The 25,658-nt window shown below is 39.0% G+C and overlaps 2 protein-coding genes across 10 annotated transcripts in view; both read right to left on the reverse strand.

Moving 5' to 3' along the window:
• Positions 1–11,931, reverse strand: part of ppfia1 (PTPRF interacting protein alpha 1) — a 38,449-nt gene extending 26,518 nt beyond the window's left edge. For 4 of the 9 annotated variants that reach the window (XM_077519280.1, XM_077519281.1, XM_077519279.1 and 1 more), the window contains exons 1-6: positions 10,778–11,931; positions 10,419–10,486; positions 8,762–9,028; positions 2,511–2,612; positions 1,591–1,755; positions 1,385–1,459 (exon numbers count right to left, since the gene is read on the reverse strand). In XM_077519280.1, the coding sequence (XP_077375406.1) occupies positions 1,385–1,459; positions 1,591–1,755; positions 2,511–2,612; positions 8,762–9,028 (609 nt within the window). In that variant the 5' untranslated portion in view covers positions 10,419–10,486; positions 10,778–11,931. The remainder of the gene's footprint in view (positions 1–1,384; positions 1,460–1,590; positions 1,756–2,510; positions 2,613–8,761; positions 9,029–10,418; positions 10,487–10,777) is intronic. The other 5 variants (XM_077519282.1, XM_077519278.1, XM_077519277.1 and 2 more) reach the window with 4 other exon arrangements.
• A 3,053-nt stretch (positions 11,932–14,984) lies between these two features.
• Positions 14,985–24,514, reverse strand: LOC144017570 (uncharacterized). The gene is made up of 14 exons (XM_077519286.1): positions 24,356–24,514; positions 23,416–23,621; positions 23,143–23,280; positions 22,682–22,820; positions 21,799–22,597; positions 21,428–21,569; positions 20,013–20,159; positions 19,889–19,936; positions 19,627–19,691; positions 19,314–19,504; positions 18,086–18,486; positions 17,828–17,927; positions 16,117–16,315; positions 14,985–16,025 (listed from the first exon to the last, which is right to left on the reverse strand). The coding sequence occupies exons 1-14, from the start codon at positions 24,473–24,475 to the stop codon at positions 15,889–15,891; spliced, it is 2,832 nt and encodes a 943-aa protein (XP_077375412.1). The 5' UTR covers positions 24,476–24,514; the 3' UTR covers positions 14,985–15,888.
• Between the last annotated feature and the right edge of the window lie 1,144 nt (positions 24,515–25,658).

Raw genomic sequence — 25,658 nt, forward strand, 5'->3', positions numbered from 1 at the left:
AGCAAAAATGCCATACATTCTGGATTCATTACAAATCAACTGAAATATTGCAAGCCTTTCATTGTTTTAATATTGCTGATTGTGGCATAAGTTTAAATAAATAGTATTCCTTCCTCTGTTTTAATTTTTCTTAGCAAGACAGTGTCCAATCACTGGTGAGCTTTTTTTTTTTTTTTTTTAAACAGACTTGAGTTTGTGGGACACCTACACATGTACACTTTTTTTTTAATACTGCAAGGCACCAGTCTCTCTTCTCTGCTTCCTGCAGTCCCTCCCTTCTGCTGATGCTTTGCAATTAAGTGCATGTGCACTTAATTGAGGCAATTAACTACAGAGGCTGCTGTACATCTGTGCTCAAGCAACGAGTAGTTAACTGCCTATTTAAAGTTAAGGAGCAATATTGATACTGACGCCTGTGTAGCGATATGTGTATTGTAGAGGCTCGCAGCGATATTTTGCCATTTCGATTTTTTGAGCACACCCCGAGTGGCAATGGTTCCCTTTTTTAAAGTCTTTGGTATGACCCAGCCAGGTATTGAACCCACGACCTCCCAGTCTCAGGGCGGACATTCCACCACTAAATCACTGAGCTTTGTAGTCTTGTCCCTATAGCGGAATTATTAGATTAGATAAAGGCGTCAAATCTGTTGACTGTCAAGAAAACAAACTATATACAGTTGTGCTCATAAGTTTAAATATGGATGCTAGCTCCTGCTGAACACTATTTTCACTATTTTTTTTTTTTTTTTTTTTTTTTTTAAAGAGCTCAGAATTGTTCATTCGGTAGTCTTACCGATTCAACGTCTTATCATCATTGCCTTTTTTTTGTGTGTGTGTGTGTGTGTGTGTGTGTGTGTGTGTGTGTGTGTGTGTGTGAATCGATTTTTAAACTTCCATTTTTAATGGAAAAATATAAAAAAAAACGTCTGACTTCGGGTTAGGATTCACACCTTGAGCATGGAAGAATGTTATATGAACGGAACATTAAGCCTTAATATTTTATTTTAATGCTGTTCAAACATGAAACAGATTACAACCTCTATAAGACTGATATTTCAGATAAATAAATAATACATTTTCATATAAATCTTACACTCTACAAGCTTACTGATTAGTATTTTCTAAATTTGAATGGAAAAAAATCGCAACAATCGACTTATAAATTCGTATCGGGATTAATCGGTATCGAATCGAATCGTGACCTGTGAATCGTGATACGAATCGAATCGTCAGGTACTAGGCAATTCACACCCCTAATAGTCATGCTATCGTTTGTTGGCAATAAACTGTACGGTTCATAGAACTGATAGGAAACAAAAATGAAAGATGAAGAACAGCAGTTCATCAACAAAAGAATATTGACAGACAACAGAAATGATCTCACCTCTTTGTGTGACATGGTGAGTTGTTCCTCCAAAGCACTGCATCTTTCCAAGGCGACTCGCAGCCTCTCCCTTACCTAAAAAACACAAAACAAATTCAGACACAACCATAACTTTCAACAGTCAAAAAATTATTTTTCACAGTCAAGCAAATTCATGACACAATGGTACTCAATATCTAGCTCTGCGTAAAAGATACAAGTCCTACCTTCTCATCAAGGGCTTTATGGTGTTCAAAAAGTGACTTAAGGGCTTTTAGGACTTCCACTTCACTTGAGACTCCTGCAGGAGACTGAGCTTGGCGTTTCACTACCGTCATCCTCAGACTACGTTCATGACGAGAAACCAGGCACTCCAAATGCTCCAAGAGGAGCTGCACAAATCACCAACAAGGTGAGAAAATAATAATGGGAATTGCATTACATTATACAGATAAACATTACATTAATAATCGCCACCAAGATTATCTCAAGTATAATTCAAGGCACAATTTCCTAAACATAACTAGGTTATTCAAAACACGAAATGCTGACAGAGTAATTGAAAGCTCAAAATACATTTGTTTTCTTTGCCGTTTTGAATCAATGACTTAATTTGATGAGCAACTTTCTAATTTTGAGCACCAATCTTTTGGCAGTTCATTAGGTTAATCCCAGAGACCTGAAGCAAGGGTTTTATGAAAACAATAACACAACAACATAATCCTATCTGATTTACGCTTGCAACAAAATCTATTATTTCCGGTTCTGTTTAAAAAATATGATTTTCTCTCCACAGTCCTAACACTTAGTAGTTTGTCAGCTATTTTGTTATTAAAAATCGGATACACTCCGCTTTCAAGGGTTAAAAATGTTTTCCATCACACATTCCGTCAGTCAGTCAATAGTGACCAAAACAGGCGTCCATCGGTAATTGACTAGGTTAATGACGATTACACTGATGGATAAAACCCCACTTCCATCAAGTGCTTAGTCATTCATCAGCAAAATGGGCATCGGTCAGCGACGGACAGTCCGTCAGTACTGAGGAATGCCCACCTCTGCTTATTCGTTGCCATGGAGGAAAAATCTTGAATTTTTGGGAGTTCATATCACCACAATTCAAAAGCATGACAACAGTTCAACTCACCCGTGTGTTGTTTCTCTCAGCTTTCAGTTCTGCAATCTCTTCCTCCTTTTCTAGAAGTTGTTCCCGGCACATGTTTACCTCTTTTGTTAGTGCTGCAAACTCCTACAACAAAACAAATGTAATAAAGTCCTTATAGCAAGCTCACTTCTGAACCTATCACGTGACAGGTCACGGTTTTCCCATTCACTTCACCGACACATGCACAAGCAAAATCCATTGTATTGTATAATATCAAATCACCAACTAATGATAACCTTATATTGCGCAAATGCAACTGTTAGTTTTGTTGTTCTAGCAATATCATAATAAAAGTATATAACTGAAAGGCCAATAAGTAGAGCTAGAGTATTGGAAACATTTACACCATCGTTGTAATTTAAAAGTTAATATTTGTGCATGTTTGTCCATCTGCTTGGTCTTTTACAGGCTATTCCTGATTCATAAGAGGATGACCAACCGATTGGAGGTACCCCTATAATTCTTGGAGGATGATGGTTCCAATGATACCATCTTGACCCAAATTGTATAAAACACATTTCAGAACATGCACCTTTCTTTAGCTCCTCACCAACCAACATATTAATTGGTTCTTCCTTCCTATATAGTCCAATCATTTTTTGTTCCTTACGGCCAATGCTCTCCACACTCTAGAGGAAACTGAATTGGTTGTTGTATTTATTCTGTAATGCTCCTAACTGAGTGTCCTATTATCTCAGTTTAAAATGTCCAAATGACTACTGCTGAGGAGGAGAAGGGGCAACACTGTCTATGTTAAGAATGACAACAGACAATGCTTTCTGAGAAATACAGCATAGAGTACATGAAAAGTGTGTGTGGAAAGGGGAGGGGGAGACTCAGTGTAAATTGGAGCCGATGGTACAGCACTTTCCCCAAAAAGTATTCTTTTTGCCTTCAGACCAGTCACTGAGTTACTCCAGGGCCTGGCCCAGATTCTGCTTCAGGAGTCTGAGACTGCTATTGGCTATCAAGGTCTGCCCTCTGCCAGCCAATGACACACCACAGGAGGCAGGCCTTTGAGTAATTACAGAGTAGCTCACTTCCTACATTCCAGAGCAGAAGCAAAGGTTGTGTAGTACAGCGCCCTTTAAGATTCTTGATTCTCTCCCATGTTCGTCAACCCAACTTTTCACAACTGACTTTTTCTTGGTCATAATAAATAGGCCCAAAAAAAAAGGGGACAAAAAAAATAAAAAAATAAAATAAAATAAAATAAAAAGTATATAAGTATATAAGTATATAAGTATATAAGTATATATATATATATATATATATATATATATATATATATATATATATATATATATATATATATATATATATATATGACAAAAGTGGGGGCAAGCTCAATCAACAGTTCATTCTCCATAAAAGTAACACTGCATCAATTGGTATTCTGTGTATGAGACATAACATAACAGCAAGAGCAACGCCTCCTAACCCCAGAACCAGAAGTCATGCAATGCCCCTCGAGGCAAAGCTGCCTGGTGAATGTCTCTAAATTATTTTGGGTCACAACAGTATAAGGCTATTTGTGATAGCCTTTGAAATTAAAATGTCTTATATTAGCAAGAACATCTACCACTACCACCATTACTTCGACTTCTATTAATAATGGTGATAATAATAGATTTTTTTTTATATGGCAGAATAGATCCAAACAGACTTTCACGGCTTATCCACTCTGGGACCCTGTAATTTGGTGTCAGTATTTGTAAATGAGGGGCATGCTGATTTCAACTTGACTGAGCTGCCCTGTAGTCCTTTGAACAGAGGAGCGGATTAATGGGGAGTACAGGAATGTGTGCCAACCCATTAAAGCCACAATGTTCCAAAACACACTTAGGTGTAAGTGTACTACACCAGGAATTGTGCTTTTATACTTTTATATTAAATCAAATTTTGGCTTATGAATTCTTTGGTTTCTGAACAAAAACTCATCTGTATTGATGCACTATTTCCTATTACCCATTATGTTTTGTTTCTCAACTTCTGACATGCAACACTTAAATGTGGAGTGGCAGTCATCACCGGTTAGCTACTGTTGGCAAAACAAGACCGCAGTACATTTGAAGGTGGGTCCACAATACTCAAGAGATTCCTTTAACTCTGGTTGTGCAAAATAAGTTGTCTACATTTAAATACCTGAAAAGTTTGGGTGAATATTGTACATTCAACTAGTATGAACGCCAAAATGACCACCCTACTCCACCAGATTTGTTGAGAAATAAGTTAAACTGCTATGTTCATTTCAACATTTTTTTTAAACATTTTCTAAAGGCAATGGGACACAAAAATGTTGCCCTCAAAAAGCAATTTTTCCCAAGACTATCACACAAAAAAACCTAAATTTTCCCAAAACGTATTACCAGAGTTTCTAAATTGCGAGTGTGTTGTACTAAGGTTGAAGTGACCATGCCAACCAGATTAATCCTGTATCACTGAGCAGTGAAAGTTTGCAAAGGTGTGCGCACAGACAATGTTTTTTTCTTTAGGGTTCGTTCAAGCATACAAATATGCTCGCCCGGCATTAACAAACAATTTTTATGGTCGCAAACAAGTTTTTCTTGTTCTCAGGGCTGCAATATTTTGGTATTCGGATATTCCATTGAGAGAAATTGGTAAGTGAGATTTTAGACAAAACTCTCCCCATAGATTTTTGTCTACGAGACAAAGTGACGTCAGAACCACAGCCACGATTTTGCTGGCTTAAACAGCACATTTGACTAAGCCTACTTTGTTAAACAGTAATCAGTGGGAATGGCAACTGTGTCGTTGTCAACTTGAAGTTGTGCGGAGACATTTTCATCCATTAAACTGTCTTTGAAAGTAGTCCGACCACTCTTGCCTGCCTATGTGGGGCCTTTGCGTTAGACGTTAAAAATCATTTTGGAATAAAAGTGCAACTTATAAACAAATTATAAAAACATAAATGATTTTTTTTTTCCCTTTTCATTTTTATGAATCTGCGTATACTACCGCGGGATGATTTGGGATAATTATTTATGGGAAAGACTGCGTTGTATTCATGGGATTTTACAGTCATCGGACATCAGTGCTAACTGACATTGCTCTCTCTTTTGAATTACTGCGGTGGCTCAAACCACAACTCATCAAACAGATGGACAATGCATTGGTCTCTGTATTGAATGTCACGCCTGATAATGTGATCAAGGTCAAGTATGCATATTGGTAACACTACTCCAATAAGAGGCACCTGATACAACTACACAGGAACGGCAAGACATTGAACATCCATCGTTATATTATAGTTACAACAATACAATATTGTAGTGAAAGTTTTGTTTTTCCTTCAACTGAAAGACATTATACATAAGCAATTCCACAACTTTCACGGTAGCCAATCAGAACATGTTCAGTTAACAACGTGCTATAGATGGGGCAATTACAAAAATTATACTTGTGTGATAAAAGGACAACACTAAAAACAAAATCAAAGAATGGTACTTCATTCCTTAGCTCTCTGACACCTGCACAAAAAATTAGGTTTGCCAGTACCATCTCTATTTTCAATTGGCTGGCGACCAGTGCAGGGTGTACACTGCCTCTCACCTAACGTTAGCTGTGATAGCTCCAGCTAACCAGCAACCCAAATAAGTAATAAAGTGCTTCCATTGTGGACTTTAAAATGTTAACGTTAAAGCTTTTTCTACATTATGTATACTCCCTGATTGCCCAATTGAGTACAAAGAGCCTTGACTTTTTAACTGTAACTGTGCCTATCACCTTGTATGGTCCCTTCAGTGTGGAGTGTTCGGGGCAAACACTCCACAGGTTCTTGGGGTTGGGGAGGGGTGGAGCGGTGGAGGGTGACATTATGCTTGTCGCCACGTTCATGTAGTGTTAGCAAGCGCACAACAACTGGGATTAAAACTGAAAAACAAATAAATCAAGAGGCCAGCTTTGAGCACAGCCCAAACTCCAGCTCAGACTCCAAGAAAACTGAAAAAAACTAAGAGTTTATTCGAGCACACAAACTCGCACGTGCACCATAGACGCAAGGCTTGCATTAACACTTTCGGCCAAACGTGGCAGTCATGCAGAGCTCTATAAAAGCTCTAAATTTGGCACTGGTATCACTGGTGCTACCAACTTTTTCAGTTGGTCACACCACACAGGTTTTGGTCGCACCTTTTTTTTGGCCTGCAGTGATGAGTTAAAAAAAAAAAAAAAAAGTGGCAAATACCAAAATGTCTCTTTAAGGTAATGGATGGATGGATGGATGGATGGATGGATGGATGGATGGATGGATGGATGGATGGATGGATGGTTTGGAATTGGATCACCTTGAAGCACTTTTAGCAAAATAAGTACTACTTGGATGCAACCAACAGAGGCACTGTTGATCTGAGTCTGCTAAATTATTCAAAACGTATTCAACCATTAATGTGACTTGTAAACTGTACAACTCTTTTGAAAAAAAAAAAAAAAGATTTTTGAGAGGGAAAATGCAAGTACTGTAAACTGAAATAATGTGAGCATTGTGAACAGTGCACACCCTCTTTATAAATGGGGATGTGACTGTGTTCACATTGCACATAACTGGGCTTTTTCTCCAAAACTGAGATAAAGAAGAAAACTGGTCAGGCTGGCTTCCAAGAGGCCAACAGCAACATTGAAGGAGCTGAAGAAATTTCTGGCAACTGCTGGCTGTTTGTACATGTAACAACAATTTCCCGTCTTATTCACACTGTATGTCTGAGGCTGAGCTATCTTGGATAGTGGCAAGACAGAAGCATAATCTTACAAAGAAAAACATCCAGGCGGTGCACCCCAAGTTTTGGTATAGGTAAAAGGTTACATTAGCGGTGGGAAAGAGTTTTGAAATTATTTATCTTCATTCTTTTATATCACGAAAACCTGGCGCAACAAACAGCTCATGTGATGTCACAAAGCTGTGCTCTCCCTCTCTCTCTCTCACCCTGGCTCTAGTCTGCACCCAGCTAGCGAGGCGATGAGGTCGACTGTTCCATCACAAAGCTGAAGGCACGGGTATCGAGAAACTCTAGAGCCATGGGATCATTTTCTTTTCATCCTACAATATATGCTTGTCATTATTAGTCTTTTATGTTGTCATAACCTCACATTTTCAGCATCTGCACCATAGAATGTGAGAATAAAGGCTTTCTATTCTATTTCATTTACTCTCTTTGTTGAATTCATCAGGTCAACAAGAGTCATGGAAGTTTATGTACACAAGGACCTGCATAAATTGAGAAACAGCAAATGGTTCATTAAATCAGATATGGTGCTTTAATTACTTGGTCGACACTTGGATAACCTGAGCAATTAGAAAGGTAATTTACAGTAACTTGATGTCATTTCAGGAAACGGAGCGTTTCTTATGAAGAGTTTGATGCTATCAATGTTATCACTATGCATTATTAGTGATGGAGAGTTCGCAGATCATTGTGCTCCAAATGCGTAAACAGTGTGCCAAAAGTCCATTGCGGCAGGTAACCGCTGGTACGAAAGAAAGCGCTCAAGATCTTATAGTTGAAAGGAGTGACTCGTGCTAGGGCACAAGTGTGTCAATGGGCCACGCATGAGCCGCAGTCCCCAATAAAATAATAATAATAATGAAAACTGAAATGGTGAAAAACATTTTGATGCTATGCTGCCACAATTCAGCACTACATCGTTCTCAGTCATTGCACGTTATATTGTTAAAGTTATGCTGAAATAATCTGCCCAAAAATACCTTTACACTAGCCTAATTTGACCATTTATAACAGAACCATCTTCTAATTAGTAGATTCAGATCTTAGCTAGGGGTGGGGACTGCGGATCTTTGGATACCTCAAGATTCGATTTCCCTGAATTGTTTCAGGGACTACGATTGGATTATTCTATTCTGATTTGTCCGTGTCTGAATTGCAATGCATTTAAGAATGATAATTTTTTCCCACCCCTAACCTTAGGTGTTCAAAATGGGTACTCCTGCAAGCCTCTGGCCAATAGTTTTCAGACTGTATTTGGGTTTGAATTTCCCACCCTGTGGCGGATGTGACGTCATGTGCGCATTGTGTAAGTGAAGAAGGGAGTGTGTTTTTGTAGTTTCATTTTTCTGCCACAGGTGGCGGTAGCGATTTGAAATTTAATTTTCTGCTTTCAGCAGCTTCAATGGTTAGAGAACAGTGTGCTATTAATCATCAGCAAGAAAACGATTGAAGTCTGGATTAAATTTATACTGTGTCTTTGTTCTCTCTTACCTGTGGTAAAGCAGTGTTGAGTTGTCTCTGGAGAGAGTCCCTTTCATGGCCGACCTCATGCAGTTTACCCTGAGCCAAGCTCAGATTTTCTTGAGTTTCTCTCAGAGTCTCAAGAAGACGATCCCTCTCCTCTAACATGGACACCATCAGCGACTCAAAATGACCTTCAGAGTCAGACTGTAGTGGGGAACTGGAACCTCGACGGCCTGTGCCACCTCCATTCGGTCCTTCGGTCTCACTGATGGTGGGCATCACTTCACACATCATCTATAATTGCACATTGGAAGAGACATTAAGACATTGGCCGGAAAATAATCAGAACAACAATATGAAAGCATAACAAATGAATAATGCTGCCTTTTACCGGCAAAACAGGAGTCTAATGCCTGACTACAATTATATTCACGATAGGCTTTATATTTTGCTTACAAGTTATTAAATTGTTTTAATATTAAGCACAAGCACATGCATGTCATGTCGTTTTGATAATTGTTTATGTTCCAAATACTCTGGACAGATATGAGAAGGCAAATGTTTAAAAGGTTTAAAATGCATTGCTGCATGACATAATCAACACACACAAACTATAGTCACCAAAACATAACTATTGCAACAGCCTATTGCTCAAACAAATCAGCTGAAACTTCTTACGAATGTTGCGGCAATAGACCTACTCAGCAAAAACAATCCTTTGGTTCTGTTCAGAAAATAACTCTTGTCCCTGTTTTACCATAGGAAACTAAGAAAGTTGCATATTTGGAAGCTTATGGTAAAGGTTGCCATGACAAAGACGTAAAAGGAAGTTCTATCTAGAGAATTACAACCAGCCTCAACAACCTGGAGATTTGGGTCCTTCAGACAGATTGCTAGACAACAGCTTGGAATCATGTGAACTGGATTTTGCATTCCAACAAGGGAACAATTTGAACCAGGAATAAGTTAGTGGATGCAGGAAAACTACAAGAAAAATGGTCTCAAAAAACATGCCAACAGCATTTACCTTTCATGAACTATTGGTGGCTTAAATGCATCTTCTGATAAGTGTGGCTAAACAGCTGGATAATTTACAAGTAAACCTAACAAAATGCCTTCAGTTCTCTCTAGCCTTCAACTAAACTGAGGGGGAGGGGAACAACACAAAAATCACATGCATTCTGGTAAACCAAGACTAATTTGCTCTGAGCAATATATATATATATATATATATATATATATATATATATATATATATATATATATATATATATATCTTTTGCACTTGCAGGGTTCTCTTTACTGTGGCTCTGATACTAGCTCCAAAGGCAGACCATGACTGAGTTGTCTGGGTCCCATCATTCCGTGTCACTGAGTCTTATACAGGACAGAGACCCAGAAAAAGTGGTGACATTGGCTGTTACTCGTAATGTAGAAGCTTGACTAGAGCTGTAATAGAGGCAGAATGGTGCCTGTGCAAAAAGGGGAATGAGGGATGTCAAGTTTGACTAAACCTCAGTTCTGTCACCCTGTTGTACTCGGGTTTTTTTTGTTTGTTTGTTTTTTTTATGTCACCCAGAAGCTTTTTGTGGGGTGCCATGTTGCTGTGAGAAAGCGAAGACAGTTGTGACAACATTCCGTTATGCTGGGTTTTGCGTAAAAGGCAAATAAATAAATGCCAGACCTTGTAGCGATTTTTGAAGGGTGTCTGCAACAGGTTATGAGTTCATGAGATGGTTTAAGTATCAGCACCTGTGTAGTGACAAATGGTGGGTGCAAATACATTATGTACACCACATGTATCCCAAAAGACAAAGTTAAAATAAAAAGAACAATATAATTGTACTAGATATAGCTTTAAGACTAACTTTATATTCAGTGATTGATTTAAACAACAACATAATGTATATGGACGTCTGCACATATAACACTGTACAAACCACTTGTCACAAAGAGCTTAATTGTTAATGTAAACTTATCATAGAACCTAACTACTGTTATGTTAGTAGTCATACTGCACGTATATAATGAAGTTCCAAATACCTTGGTAATCAACAATATTTCCAACTGGCAGGTAAACGAGGTCCAGGTGCTCCTATCAGGTCGCGAGGACGACTACCAAATATCCAGACATTAAAATATTAACTCCACTCGGACGCTGGTATTCTGTGTATTAAGGCTTTGGATATGTTTTTCACTGTAGACAAGGCCTCAAAGCAAGCCCATTGAGTAAAGGGGCAAGAACGGCTAACTCTGTCAGAGCTAGCTAGCATTAGGCAATTAAAACTGCTGATTGATTCGGTGATTGCATATCTCAAAGTGTTTTCTTTACGTTTCAATCGAACAACGACTTTAAAAAGTAAAGCTCTTCCGGGTGGACGTATCAATTTCAAACAATAAGACAGCAAACGATACAGCAAGTAAGGCGACGTGGAAACAGCTGTGCGCTTACTAGCTTCGGCTTAATTTAAAGCTAAAATCTTTGGATTTAAATCCGTTTGGAGCCAACGTTAGCTACTAGCCAGCTAGATGGCTAACGCTCGCTAGTTTGAAAGACTAACTTCGCCAAGATAACGACGCCGAGTTCCCTAAAAGTTGATCAAATGCCAACATCTCTTGAGTCTATGTCCCCGACATCGTCTAAAGTGTCGCTATCGTTTCGTAATGCTGAATTAAGACGATAAACTACACTAAAACGATTAATCGCTCGAGTAACATTAGCGCGTCGGCTAGCATTAGCTTCCCGTCGTCTACGAGCAGTCGCGTCACCACATCGAGATCAACTCTGAAACTTCCACACAACGTTGAACGTTAGTTTTCGTCGAGCAGGGAAATCCACAAGTCGCATAAAAATCCCATTGTTCGAGTTCCCAACGTTATATCCTTTCTTTTTGTTGGTATTTCCACGTTAGCGTCTGTCAGTCCTGTCCTTCCCTGACGCCTGCCAGCTTGGGCAATCGGGAGAGCCAATGGTGGGCTTTCGGTCGCGAGCTCTTTCATTAGCCCCAGCCTGGTTGTCCACGGCAGGGAAGCCCTTCCAGGCTTAGCAACAGGAGGGGAGGAGAAAAGATGCCACGCTCTGCTTTATGACAGCAAGCCACTGGGTAAAAACTGACAACAACAAAAATGTGACACGAGTATTTAAAATATTTACATGGTGTCCACGGCACGAGAAACCCCACACCTTCAGAGTTTAGTGGAGAAGTAGCAACAGCTTGGTCAGCATAATTAATTATTTGTGAAATGATCGGCAGTGTAAAGCTAATGAAAAACATTTTAGTGAAATGTAACTAAGTAAGCATACAAATATAGTGTCCCAAAGTGTATATTTTTTTTTATTCCACCATTTTTTTCTTTTGCTTAGATTTTTTTGTACTCAAGCTATAATGCATCTATTGTAAACAGTTCAATTTCAACGGCACAAAAATTCGTGGGATTATTATGTTACAAATACTGTCCAGTATAGAACTGTACTCAAGAAACTGCATTTGTATATGTGACCTACATTCTTGGTTAAATTGCCGACAAAACAATTACGCCATCTTGTGGGAAATCGAGGCAGCATTGCCACTATTCATTTTTCATGTTTATGATAGCCGAGTTTTGTAATTTGTAACTGTTCTATCTATTGAAGTATATTCATATTATTATAGACGGAAATATGATATAGTCGGAAACACAAATCGAAAAACGGCCCGTTTTTTATTTTTTATTATTATTACCACGCTTACGTCATGTAAGTCACATGGGTTTCCCAGGCGGAGGAGGGAACCCGCGCCAACCGGCACCAAAAGCAAGTGACGGTTCCACTCCACCACCCATGGAGCCCGAAAATCAGCCGTATTTTGGGGGGGGATTGCTGGAAGTTGTCACCGTGAGCATTTCTCATACTGGACAGGAGATGACGACAGCATGGCGTCCGAAAACGAGTGTTCTGTAATGAGCCATCAATATCCTAAATTCCACAAACACGAAGTATTTGGAATGAATAAAATACTTGGAAAGAAAGAAAGAAAGAAAGAAAGAAAGAAAGAAAGAAAGAAAGAAAGAAAGAAAGAAAGAAAGAAAGTCGCCTCCCAGTGCTGAGGACGCAAGATTGAGTCCAGACTTCGGCCTTCCTGGGTGGAGTTTGCATGTTCTCCCGTGCCTGCGTGGGTCTTCTCCGGGTACTCCGGTATCCTCCCACATTCCAAAGACATGCATGGCAGGTTAATTGAACACTCTGAATTGTCCCTAGGTGTGTTCGTTAGTGTGGATGGTTGTTCGATTCTGTGTGCCCACCAATTGGCTGGCAACCAGTTCAGGGAGTACCTCGCCTACTGCCCGAAGCTGGCTGGGACAGGGGGATCATTTCTATAGTTTCTGATTTGAGAAATGTGTTTCTAAAGTGTGTGGTCTCGCTCCAGCACCCCCGTCACCCTTGTGAGGAGTAAATGGTTAAGAAAATGGATGGATGGATGAATAATTTCGGGCTTGACTGGTAATGTACACACCAGGGGTGTCCATAAGGTCGATCACCACAAAAAAAAAAAAAACACAATTACAGCCTCTTTTAGAGGTAAATAGACATCAGCCTATTATCATCATCACCATCATCATTATCCGTTATGAGACAGTACATTCCTGGCTAATTCCATTCAGTGCATGTCATCAGCATAAAGGCAAACATGTGCACTAGTTAGTTGTATTGTGCAGTATGGGTTCAAAATAACATTCAACAACTGTCCTCTTTCAGCGCCGTTCTTCTTCGTATTCTTATGTCCATCTGACACTCCACTCCAAAATGCCTCCAGTGGTGAAACCATTAACCAATATACTCTACTACAGTATTGTACACATAAAAAATTCTCAGTGTATTTATAAATAAATGTTTATTTGTTTGATTGTTTTTAGTTGTAGGACTGTTATGACTAAGTCAAGTAGTTTGAAGCTAGTTTAGAACCCTGTATATCAGTGCACTCCATTTACCATTTAAAAGGCAAGGCATAATTGAATTTAAAATTTAATGTTTGTGAGTTTTTAATCATGTCCTTGATATTTAAGAGTTGATGTTCTATAATCGTTAATGAATTGGATTGAGTTGAATCGAACTGAAAAAATAATCGAATCAAATTGAACTCGTGAATCGACATCAAATCGATTCAGCGGAAATTAGTAAGGATACCCAATCCTACTTTTAACGTTAATAAAGAACAATTACTACACATGACTTTACTGTTTACTTTAATCAAATACTGTCTACAAAAAAAATCATTACAATAATATTTGTATGAAATTTATCTTATAAACAGGGTTGTGGAAAAACTTCACTTTAAAATACACCTTAATTTTGCATCATGAATTTCTCTGAATTTCAGTTCTACTCCCTACGATTTGAATTTGAACTACAATTCTGCTTCCTATTTCCTACATTTCCTTTCAAGTATTTCAATTCAATTATTTAATTGGAATTTAGGGGTCATTCTCAATTCAATTAAATTCTGAATTTTGTATAGCCCGAAAGCCTGTCATGTCATGTTCAGTTACATCATCTCGTGCGACTGATCAATAATGTTGTTTAAAAGAAATAGAAGTCTCCAACATGTATTCTTAGAGTTCAATGGAGGCATGAGTCAGCTCTGTATACAGGAAGGCCTGAGGCAAGATTTGAACCCACAACCTTTCAACTGTGACACAGGCATGCTAATTATGTTTCTGTGCTGCCAGGACTCCATCGAGTGACTGAAATCTGCCAATATGCCTGCCTTTATGAGTGACAGCAAAAGTGGCAGATTGCCCCAATAAGTCAGCGCACCCTCCATGACAAAGATGTATGAGAATATTGACAAGAGGTACATTTCAAGCTGCTGCATATTGATCACAGATTGACTATGTAGTTTGAGCCTTTTGGTGGGGCCCTTCCCTAACTTGACCAGGAATTTCAAATTTAGTTTTGCTCCTCTAGTTGCAAGAGAAGCACAGTGAGGGCCAAATCCACGAAGAATTCACTGCATCTGCTGATAGCGCCATAAATTGTGCTTCATTTGCATGAGCGTGCTTTATGGATTAGAGGCTTTCAGATTGCTCCATTTATACCGGTTAGCGCCGCGCAGAAGCCACGCAAACCTTTTGTGGATTTGGCCCTGAGTGTAACAAAGTGTGACAACGGTGTGCCATGTAAACACCTGAAAAAGGAGCAGTGGCATTGGTGAACAAAAGTAGCAGATTGATGGAAAGATGTTGTAGAACACAATAAGCAGTGAGACAACAATTATACTGGATAGTGTATGATGTCTTTTTATTGGTTGTCAAACAAAGTGAATCAAATATAGAATGTTTTTATAGTTTCATTTCCATGTATTATACAATTTTGCCCTTTACTCACCCTCCTATTGTGATATATACTGCTGATTTTATGCTCATTTGTATCACAAACTAAAACAGCTCTAGTGCAGGATTGAATGTTTTTTTCTGTGTTGATTTAAGAAAAATTCTACAAGTTAAAATGAGTATTTTCAGCTAGCACAATACTTAATTGTATGCAATTGTGGTTATTGTGTTATTTACATTCGGTTACCGACACATAATAATAACAACACAATCTTATTTTCTCAGCAATAACAAGTATGTATGAATATAGTTTAAAGTAGTGTTGTGCCGATGGAATTACGTCCTATAGGAAAGAAGCCACGGAGGCCTCGCCAAATATTTGTGTCCAGCCGAAAGCGGGGTTGAAAGTGGCCGATAAGAACTCATTCAGCCGGCCGGCTTATAGCGAGTGGAAGTTGGCGACCATCTGCAAGTTGCGTGTTACTGGGGCTCAAATTACCAGTCAAGTCTCCATTGACAATGTTAACTCTGAAAATGGAAGTTGTGGACGGTCCCTAACCTGGACGGTAAACATTCGGTTGACTCTTACTCTACCAGGCCGGCTACGTTGTGTGCTAAGCACGCTTTAGCCCACATTAGGAGAGGCCATCTCAAAAAGTGGTATCGGAACAACACTAGTTTCACAGTGAATAATTTTGATGTATTTCATCCATTTTGATTTTGACATGCATTCCCAGCTGTTATTTTGCATAGCGAAATTACACGTGATTTCAAACAAGCTCAAAAGAAAATTTTGTATATGAATAATGTCGAAAGAAAATCTGCATATACTCCCAAGCAAGTGTTTAGCTTTCACATGTTGGCAAACGTTGATATTTAACATGTGACATTTTGGCTTTGTACATGACAACACCACTGATCATGCCAACAGCAGCTAGAAGACATCCGGCGATGAATATGATGTTCATATTCAAATTCATTGCTAGAGAGAAAAAGAGAGACACAATTTTTAGAGAGAGCACCAATTCAGGTGTGCTGTTGGAAAAATAAAGTCATGTTTCACATCATCCTACCTGTGCGTTCATTAGTCTCTGCTGATCTCTGAAGGCGCAGTGGTCCTTGAGAAACAAAATGGTTGGCACTCTGGATGACAGCCTCTCTCTTTCCACGATGCTGGTTACCATTTGGGAATGTGCTATTGATACATCCACGTGAGCACCTGGTGTGAGGGTTCCCCGCCTCACACATCATGACTGAACAGCTGATGTACACCTGAATAAATTAACACATGACTTGTGGTTTACCTATTGACAATAGTTACAGAGCCCTCACTTGAAATGCCATTAATGATTTCAAAAATCAATATCCGAGTGACGTGCAAACCTGTATGTATATTTAGAACAGCAAACACCTGTGTTAGTGGCAAACACAAAAATGTTGTATACTGTATATACATTTAATGTAATTGATAATTATGTTGTGAATTTGTTGCACATCACATCAGTGTTGGTGTAAGTCAGAGGTGGGCAATCTCGGTCCTCGATGGCCGGAGTCCTGCAGGTTTTGGATGTTTCCTTCTCTAAAACAGCTGATATATGATCAGCTCATCAGCAAACTCTGCATAGGCCTGATAACAATCCTGTTGATTGGAATCAGCTTGTGTTGGAAGAGGGAAACTTCCAAAACCTGCAGGACTCTTGCCCTCGAGGACCTTGAATGATACATTTGCAGGCTTCCCCAATCCCGGTCCTCAAGGGCTTGACTCCTGCAGCTTTTCTATGTTTTCGTCCTCCAACACACCTGATTCTAAAGATCAGGATCATTATCAGGCTTCTGCAGTGCTTGTGGGCGACCTGATTATATCATGTCAAGTCAAGTTTATTTACATAGCACCTTATCATGTACAAAAACAAGTCAAAGTGCTTTACACAAAAAATAAATTATATATATATATATATATATATATATATACAGTCAAACCTCGGTTTTCGAACATAATCCGTTCCAGAAGGCTGTTCTAAAAGCGATTTGTTTGAAATCTGAAACAATTTTTTCCATTATAATTAATGTAAATAATTTTAATCCGTTCCAAGTCTAAAAAAAAACTTTTTCCAAGTTTTTTTTTTTTTCTACTATTTTACACCATAAACTGCACTGTATACTGTTTACCATAAAGAGAAAAGGGTAGAAATGGACACTGTTTTATTTAGCTATCCTATCTAAAATGATGAAAAAAACAAACAAAATGCAAACATTTCTTTTTTAAATTCAATAGTTCTGCGCACTACTTTCCTCTTTTCTTCACCAGCTTTACCACTTGCACTTGCTTTCTTTGGACCCATGATTAGGGGCTAATACACGATGCAAAACTAAAAAAAAAAAGATTTGCGTAAATAACAATGAACGGGTCTGCTCCAAACGAACTTTGAACACGAATGTGCTACGGAGGAAGCATCCTGAGCATTCGAGTTAGCTCGGCTCCCGAGTGAGTCGCGTTCAGGTACGCTCGGCTTTTTTCAGTTTGGTTAAGAGCCGAATTTTTGGACGAGTTCTGAGACATAAAGTTCTCTAATTTTCTGGTTGAAAACCGATTTGGTTGAGAACAGAAGCGTTCAAAAAACGAGGTTTGACTGTATTTTTATTTTTATTTTCTATAATCGACTTGTGGTTAGTCCCACAACAGCGCAAATGCCAATTTGTAACATTTGTAACAGTTAGACTGCACTTTGCGCTAGATTGATTTCCCCTTTCCATAAGTGATACTGTGGACAGACAGATACTCACATGATCATGCAATCCAATGAACTGGAAGGCCTCTATGCTGAACCTGAATTCATGCTCATGAGCAGGGGAGTGGATCTCAACTGTTGGATCCACTGGACATCTAACCAGAGCACATAAAAGGACAATTATTGTCTCTGAACCGGAATGCATTCCACTGGACAGTAGATCACAAAATTGCTCATTTATTCCTAGCTGACACGGTATGTAATATCAGTTCTGTTACGTTCAAGCACAGTTGTCAAAGAGGTATCAGCTTACCCATTTGCAATGATAGCGTAGGTTGGCCGATAGTTGGGGTTGTCATATGGAGCAGCGCTGCACGATTCCACAAAAAGTTCTGTGCTGTTGATTGAAGATGAGGCCTCTATCTTCATGTAAATCCTTCTTCCAAGCGTATAGACGAGAGGGTATAAGGTTGGACTATACATGATTTCGAATTCGTTGTTTGGGTAGAACTCAAATTGGTAGGTGAAGGTGCCAAAGCCCTTTTCCCAAACTGTGATATTCTTTCTGTGTCCAATGAAACTCTGGGTAACATTTCCTCGTTTTGCATACTGGCAGTGGAAGCCTACTTCCAGCCTGTGTTTCCTGGTGATGATGTCTCGAGGGTTGTCCACAGTGGTTATTTCATTTTTGAAAATGAGATTATCATCATCCTCCTGCAGAGCAAAATGTTACTGACTCAGTAAAGCTTCACCAGAGGAACATACACCCTAAAAACGGATAGGTCAAATCTACCAAAAAAGCTTTACATTTGACCAATCTAGCTGGCAGTTATGTCTCCAACAGATCCTTTGGTTTAAACAACCACTCGTGTTTTCAACCAATATATATTGGTGATTGGGCCAACTGATGCAAATTGTATTGGTTAATCTATGTTAGAGGCTGACATTTTTTTTCCCCTCGGTCATGGGATTCCTGAAAAAAAGTACCACGGGTGAAATTCGTTCTCCGCATTTGACCCGCCCCCTGAGGGAGCGGTGAGCAGCAGCAGGGGCTGCGCTTGGGAATCATTTGGTAATCTAACCTCCCAATTCCAACCCATAATGCTGAGTGTCCAGCAGGGAGGCAAAGGGGTCCCATTTTTATAGTCTTTGGTATGACCCAGATTGAACCCACGATCTCCCAGTTTCAGGGTTGAGACACTAGCACTAGGCCATGGAACTGGTCACGCCTAGGGATCGATCTAGACACACATTTCCTCATTTTTAAATACTATAGGTTTTATATAATATATTGTAATCACTTATAATAATTAATAAATACATTTAGAATACAATAAATTGATACAATACACATATTTCCAAGTGATCTGTCTAGACTTACACTCTATTGTAACCAATTTTATTGGTTGTTTGGCTAACCAATAAAATTGGTATGCCCGTAACCTACTAGATTGGTCTTTTTTTTTTTTTTTTTTTTTTTTAACTAATCCATTTTTAGAGTGTAATAGAAATATACAATATAGTACATTTTACTCTGTTACCTCCAGCTGAGTGCCACAAGAATAGAGCGGGACGACAGCAACTACATGTGTACTGTTGGAGTGTGTTTGGAGATTGCACTCAACGTTGCCAGGATCACTGAGACGTAAGTGATCCAAACTGATCCAATGGAGTGATGCTTTTTCAACTACCACCGTCATATTGGACTGGTCGCAGGTCACCGTAGCATTAACTGAGAAGGATAGATATGTTTGTAAACACTTTGTTTCTACACGTTGAGCTGAACACCGCACCATTTTGTTTTTTTTGTTCCCTGAATGAACTTTCAAAACTAATTTCTAACTTTTGACTCACCTGTCTCCTTATGAACTTCAATCAGAACACATATCATTTCAGATTGATAGACAGATTGATTGGACCTGCACAAAATTGGTAAACCATTAATATGATTAATATAATAAAAATGTATAAAAGTTTGATACACAGTATTGCTACTGAACAGACCAACATAAACATGTCAATTTCTTAACACTTCAATATTAAAATGATGACAACATGACCATTGCACTTCACTTCTCTACAATTAATTTCCTTCTTCGTGTATGCAGTTACTTACCCAGGAAAACGGTTATAGCGATGAGATGGTGTAGTACCATACATGAACCTGCAGAATATATAAAGCGGTTAAAACTTGCTTCCTCCTATTATTGGTAAGATATACGTTTCAAACAAAGACTGACCTTGATGTGACTGATTCAACTGCAAAGCAGAGTGGGAAATGTCTACCCTCATCTTCACGCCTGGGTATCCACCTTATGACAAACTCATCATGTGTGGTTCTGTGCTTATTGGAATCGATTGGCCCACTCATAATGATGTCATGTATCCTGGATCATAACGGAATATTTTTTTTATTATTGTGCTCAATACAGAAGTATCCCTCTATTGCTTATAAATACAATAATGTATCTATATACATCATCACACTTAAATACATAAATAAATGTTAATAATTAACTGTGATTGCAGCAGCACATTTGGCGTATTTCCCATTGCATTGATCTCTTCACTGAATGGTATTGGTTTAGTGGTGTGACTCTTGCAGTGTAAGTGGGATGTACCTCCTCTTAAAGTACATGTGTATTTCTGTGCCAGATTTAGTTCCCACTTTTTATGCATTCTGTCTTAGGTTGTTATCCATTGTCATATGTCATGTTGCCTGTTTTCTGTTGTGGTGAGTCTGTGCCTCACATTTCTTGGGGCGGCATGGCTCAGTGTAGAGTGGTCATCTCTTATCCGTGAGGTTGTGGGTTCAATCGTCACCCCTGGTGAGTATGTCGAAGTGTCCTTGAACAAGACACTGACACTTTGTTCCCAGTGGACCTGGCAGTGCCTTGCATGGTAGCAGCCGACTACTGGTGCGTATGCGACTGCGCTCATGCATGTGTGAATGTAAGGCTTCAATTGTAAAGCGCTATGGGCACCATATGGTGTGGTTAACTCATTCACTCCCATTCCACTCCCATTTTCACTGAAGCAACCCCCTTCGTTCCCGGCTGTCTTACTGGATTTTGACTGATTTTGCAAGGTCCACAGAATATTGTGTTCTGTTGCTATAAAAAACATGGAACCTCAACCTACCAAAAGAAATATTAGAGTCTCTTCTTTCATCAGGGAAAAAAAAAGTATATTTGTATCTGTTTCTGTTTTGCAGCAATTGCTATTAGAATGTAGCTAACTTTCATCATTATTTACAAACCTGTTGAAAACACTGGCAAAAAAAACTTGTTGCAACATGGCCCTGGTGACCTCTTATACACTGCTGCCATTGACTGGCCGTTTTTTGTAATAACTACCATTGCTTTAAAAGTGACCTCTTCATGTATAATATGTTTTTAGGAGTGCAGGACAAAGTATTAAAAAAACATATTTATTTGGAGCAAGAATCTGGTAGGGGGTTGAGTACCCCTCTAATAGTACAGTTTCTTTATTCTGCACCATTATCTTTCTTTGCCTTTTTTTTGTAAACACTTTTTGAGAATAGACTGCATTCCTGTTTTTGCCTCACCTGCCACCCTGCACTTGGGTCCACCTGCCTTTTTCGCTTTTTTTTTTGTTTTTTCGTTTTCCACCACCATGACAATCTTTGACTTACGTGGCATACATAGCTTGCGCTTTGACTCTGATTTCCACCTCTTTGTTGACCTCTGCATAAATACGTTGTCCATTCTGGGGTGTTGGATATAACAACTTCGGTATGTATCTCCCCTCTTGACAGGAAGGAGCAGGGGGGTCCACTGAAAGTCAGTAAGGGATGATTTAAATATTGTAAGACTCAGTCTCTCAGAGTACTGTGCTCAATGTGCTGTGGTATAGTACAGTATATTGCCAATTTCCTATCCAGTATATTTATTACCATAGCTACAATGCAACCAAATGATCAAAATCACGTATCTCTATGTAGTCAAGTGATTCATATCTCAAGGTCAGATATTTTCTTAGTACAAAAGGACCATGCATACCCACCCAGAAAGGAGAATTGCATGGGTAGTTTGCTGAGAGGTGAAGTTGAGTCATAAGGGTATCCTGAAGTGGTTGTTAAAGGCTGCGCGGTAGGATGCCACGGCCTTATGGTTGCTGTTGCAACTGGTCCTGTACTACGCACCCACCACCACCAAGGTCGGGTGACTGGTCTTGGCTTTCTTGTAGCGGGTCTTAAATGCTGTGTGGTAGAATGCCACTGCCATGGGGCTGTTGTTGCAACTGGTCCTGTACTGTGCAACCACCACCACCAAGGTCGAGTGACTGGTCTTGGCTTTCTTGTAGCGGGTCTGACATGCTGTGTGGTAGTTTGCCCTGAGGTTGTTATTGTTGCACCTGTATTGTGCAACCACCACCACCAAGGTCGAGTGACTGGTCTTGGCTTTCTTGTAGCGGGTCTGAAATGCTGTGTGGTAGTTTGCCCTGAGGTTGTTGTTGTTGCACCTGTATTGTGCAACCACCACCACCAAGGTCGAGGGGTTGTATTGGGTTGTGGTGTTGTTGTTTGTCCTGCAGGTTGCTGAGTCCACAACCACCACCACGGGTGTGTTGTTGTAGCTCTCCACCTTCTCCAGGGCGGTGGAGCTGTTGAAGAGCTTGCGGTATGCCACCAGTTGTGCGGAGACCGCCTCTTTCTCCTGGCCATCAGCGGTGACCTGAAGGAATGGGAGCCATCGCTGTAGGAAAGTGTGATAGGCTGTTGTGGAAAGTCCTCCACCACCGTCTCAAATCCAAAAACACGGTGATCAGACGGGGTGTATCTGTAGTGCAATGTGCAAGAGTCCTGGTGGATTATGAAAACAATTTAGTCATTGAAGTAAACAAGGACATTTTTTTGCTTCATGCCGTAATCAGATTTTCAACAAACCTGATCCAGGTAAAAGCCGACATGATGATGGCACGCACCGCATTCTTGATTCAAAATTTGTCCATATCTGCATCGTACTCGGTCTCCATCAGCATCAAAGGCCATTGGCTTGTATGTCCGCGGACAGTTTTGAGGAACTCTTGCGAAAACAACAATTACACATTTTCCTTTCTTGCATTGTCAATTCTTCACATTGAAAATTATTGCAGGATGCATGGATTACTTTGATTTCATAACCAAACCGTATTCTTTGCAACAAATAATACAATATACATCTTAATTTGTCTTGTAAGGTTCAAATAAATAATTCATCACATTGTATTTCACAGGAAAGGAAATGTAAACTACATCAGTTTGTATTTATGTTGGTTTTTACTGATGATGAGCATTTTCACAAGTGTAGCATTTATTTTGCAGCCTTACTAAGTTCTTTCCTTATATGATGTGTTCCTTGAGTTTACCGAAGAAAAGGAAGCACGCCAGTAACTGGTGATTTGTTTGGCCCTCCGGTGTCAGATCTTGTACCCAAATCCACAGTGGTCAGCAGTCTCCAACTATGGAGGTTGTGCCTTGTTGGAATCCAACAACAGCTAGATGACCTGGGAGGTGTGGAAACAAAACCTGTGAAATACTGACACTCTACTAAATATGCAGATCATAATACAATATGACCAAGTTCTGGAATTTCTTTATGCAAGACAAAGTGAGCAGACCACAACAAAGAAAGATCATACCGCATAGAGAAAGGTTTGTTAGATGGCACACGTCTTGTCATCACTGTTTCTGCTTCACACCATTGATTGGTGTATCTCGGAGAATTGGTGCTGTTGTCAAGTAAGGCTCTGTGACTATTGACCTGATGTCCACAGTTGCCATTATAACAATGCATGAATTGAATGAAGTAACATTCACGAAAGGTTGCCTTGAAGTTAATGTTGACCTGTAAAAAAAAAAAAAAAAAAAAAACAACAACAAAAAACTAAGGGATCGAGTTGGCATATTCATTTCACACAATTTATGACAGAGTTTAAGAATACCGTCACCCACGGATTCGCATATTGGCATTTTCTTTCAATTTCACTGGAAACACCCCCCTGGAGAACCATTGAATGTTTATCAGCGATATATTGTTGTTCATTTTAAATGCCTAGTATACAACTAAGGAGAACCCAAGACTTGAATTTAAGAGCTGACATTTTCCAAAGTTTTTTTTTATAATAACCAAAGAAACAAAATAATCTTCCATAAATAGCTATGGCATTGTACTGCCAAGAATGGTGCTTTTTGGAATTCCATGTTTTATTTTGTGTCAGTTAGTCACTTGATACACTTTTAGTGGCACCAGACATTAAAATGAATAACAAAGAAAACGTCTTTTTTCTATGGCTGTATTTTTTTTCTCCCAATACATTTTTACATAATAATAATACAATAATAATAATAATAAGGTTATAAGGTTTGTCATTGTGATTGTATTTAAAGACGATGTGTAAGGTGAAATGGCAAAAGTCACCAATATACAGTACAGTATAGAGGATGTATGTGAGATTGATAAAATACAATAACAAAATAACACACAATGATAATTGTTTGTGTATGAGGAATATTTGTCTCATTCTGTGGGGGAAAATGCCATAATTCTAGATAATCACATAATTATATTCAGTCACTCACTGTATATGTTCCATCAGAGTTAAGTTCGCCATTGAAGTTGCTGAGTCCTCCAAAGTGGTGTGATGCAGACACCACTGAGACCAGAAGCAGCTGCAGCAGGAGCACTGACGTGGAAGCCATGATGCCCCAAACGCTAGCTGGCTCAGAAATGCTGCGTATTTTTATATGCACGCAATTCCAGACCTCCCACAAAACATGGTACAATAAATTCACAGGTATGTCCAGTATGCTTGATAACAATGGGCGAGAACTGGTTTTAGTGAATAAGCAAACAAGGTCCAGTTTGCTTGGTTAGGTTAGTCGAAATCCTTTGCGGACAACTAGAGGCTACTAAATATGCACAGTAAAAAAAAGAAGAAAAAAAAGTAATAGAGCTGCCCTATTGAATTCCAGGTAAACTGTAATAACCTATTTTATTAGTTATTTTTTATTATATTATTATTATTTGATTATGCTTGTAGGTGCTGCCATTGCTTGTGTAAAGCACCTTTTGAGTTGCTTTTGTGCATGAAATGTGCTACAGAAATAAAGCTGCCTTGCCTGTTGTGTGAAAACCATGTTATGGATCTCACTGAATTCGAAATCACTTATTTATTAAAATGTAAAATTTAATTGGACTTCTACTGTAATCAGTCATCATCCTACAGTATTGAGTAACAATAGGTCATCTAAGTTGAGGTCCTAAACTCTTTGTTTGTGATCATCTTTTAAGCAGCTCTAGATTTTTTGCATTGAACTGAATATCTGCAACTCCTCTTTTCAATTGAATGTGTACCTTTACATTTTGCATCAGCATATTTTGTTGTAATATTCCAAACAGCTCATTATCAATGTGTTGCACAGTATACTGTAATATTATTAAAAATATAAATGCAGCTGGCTAAATAACAGAATGAAGAGGGCAGGGATTGTGAGAAATGCACTGCTGTCAAAATGAAACTATTTGACCATTGTTTTACTTGTGCTGAATTCAATTCAATAAATCTTGATGGAAACCATACAAATCAAATTTCAGATGCTCATTATTATTTTGAGCAAAAAAATCTGGGTTAGTAGTAGTTGCAAACTGTACATTTATTTTATTTACTTTGCACGGCTTTAAGGGGGAAAAAGTGTATGGACTGTTTCTACTGTCCAAATAGTTCTAGCACATTAGTGACATATTTGTGATCACTTGTAAATTGCAATTGTAGATTTGAGTAGAAGGTAAAACCTGTTGCCAGTCAAACTGAATGGAAAACCTTTCACTCCCACTTCTTTGTTTTCAGAGGAAGAAGGAAGAGTGAAGTACCTTCATGACAAC

This window comes from Festucalex cinctus, chromosome 4, assembly GCF_051991245.1.
Source record: "Festucalex cinctus isolate MCC-2025b chromosome 4, RoL_Fcin_1.0, whole genome shotgun sequence".
Classification (NCBI taxonomy): domain Eukaryota; kingdom Metazoa; phylum Chordata; class Actinopteri; order Syngnathiformes; family Syngnathidae; genus Festucalex; species Festucalex cinctus.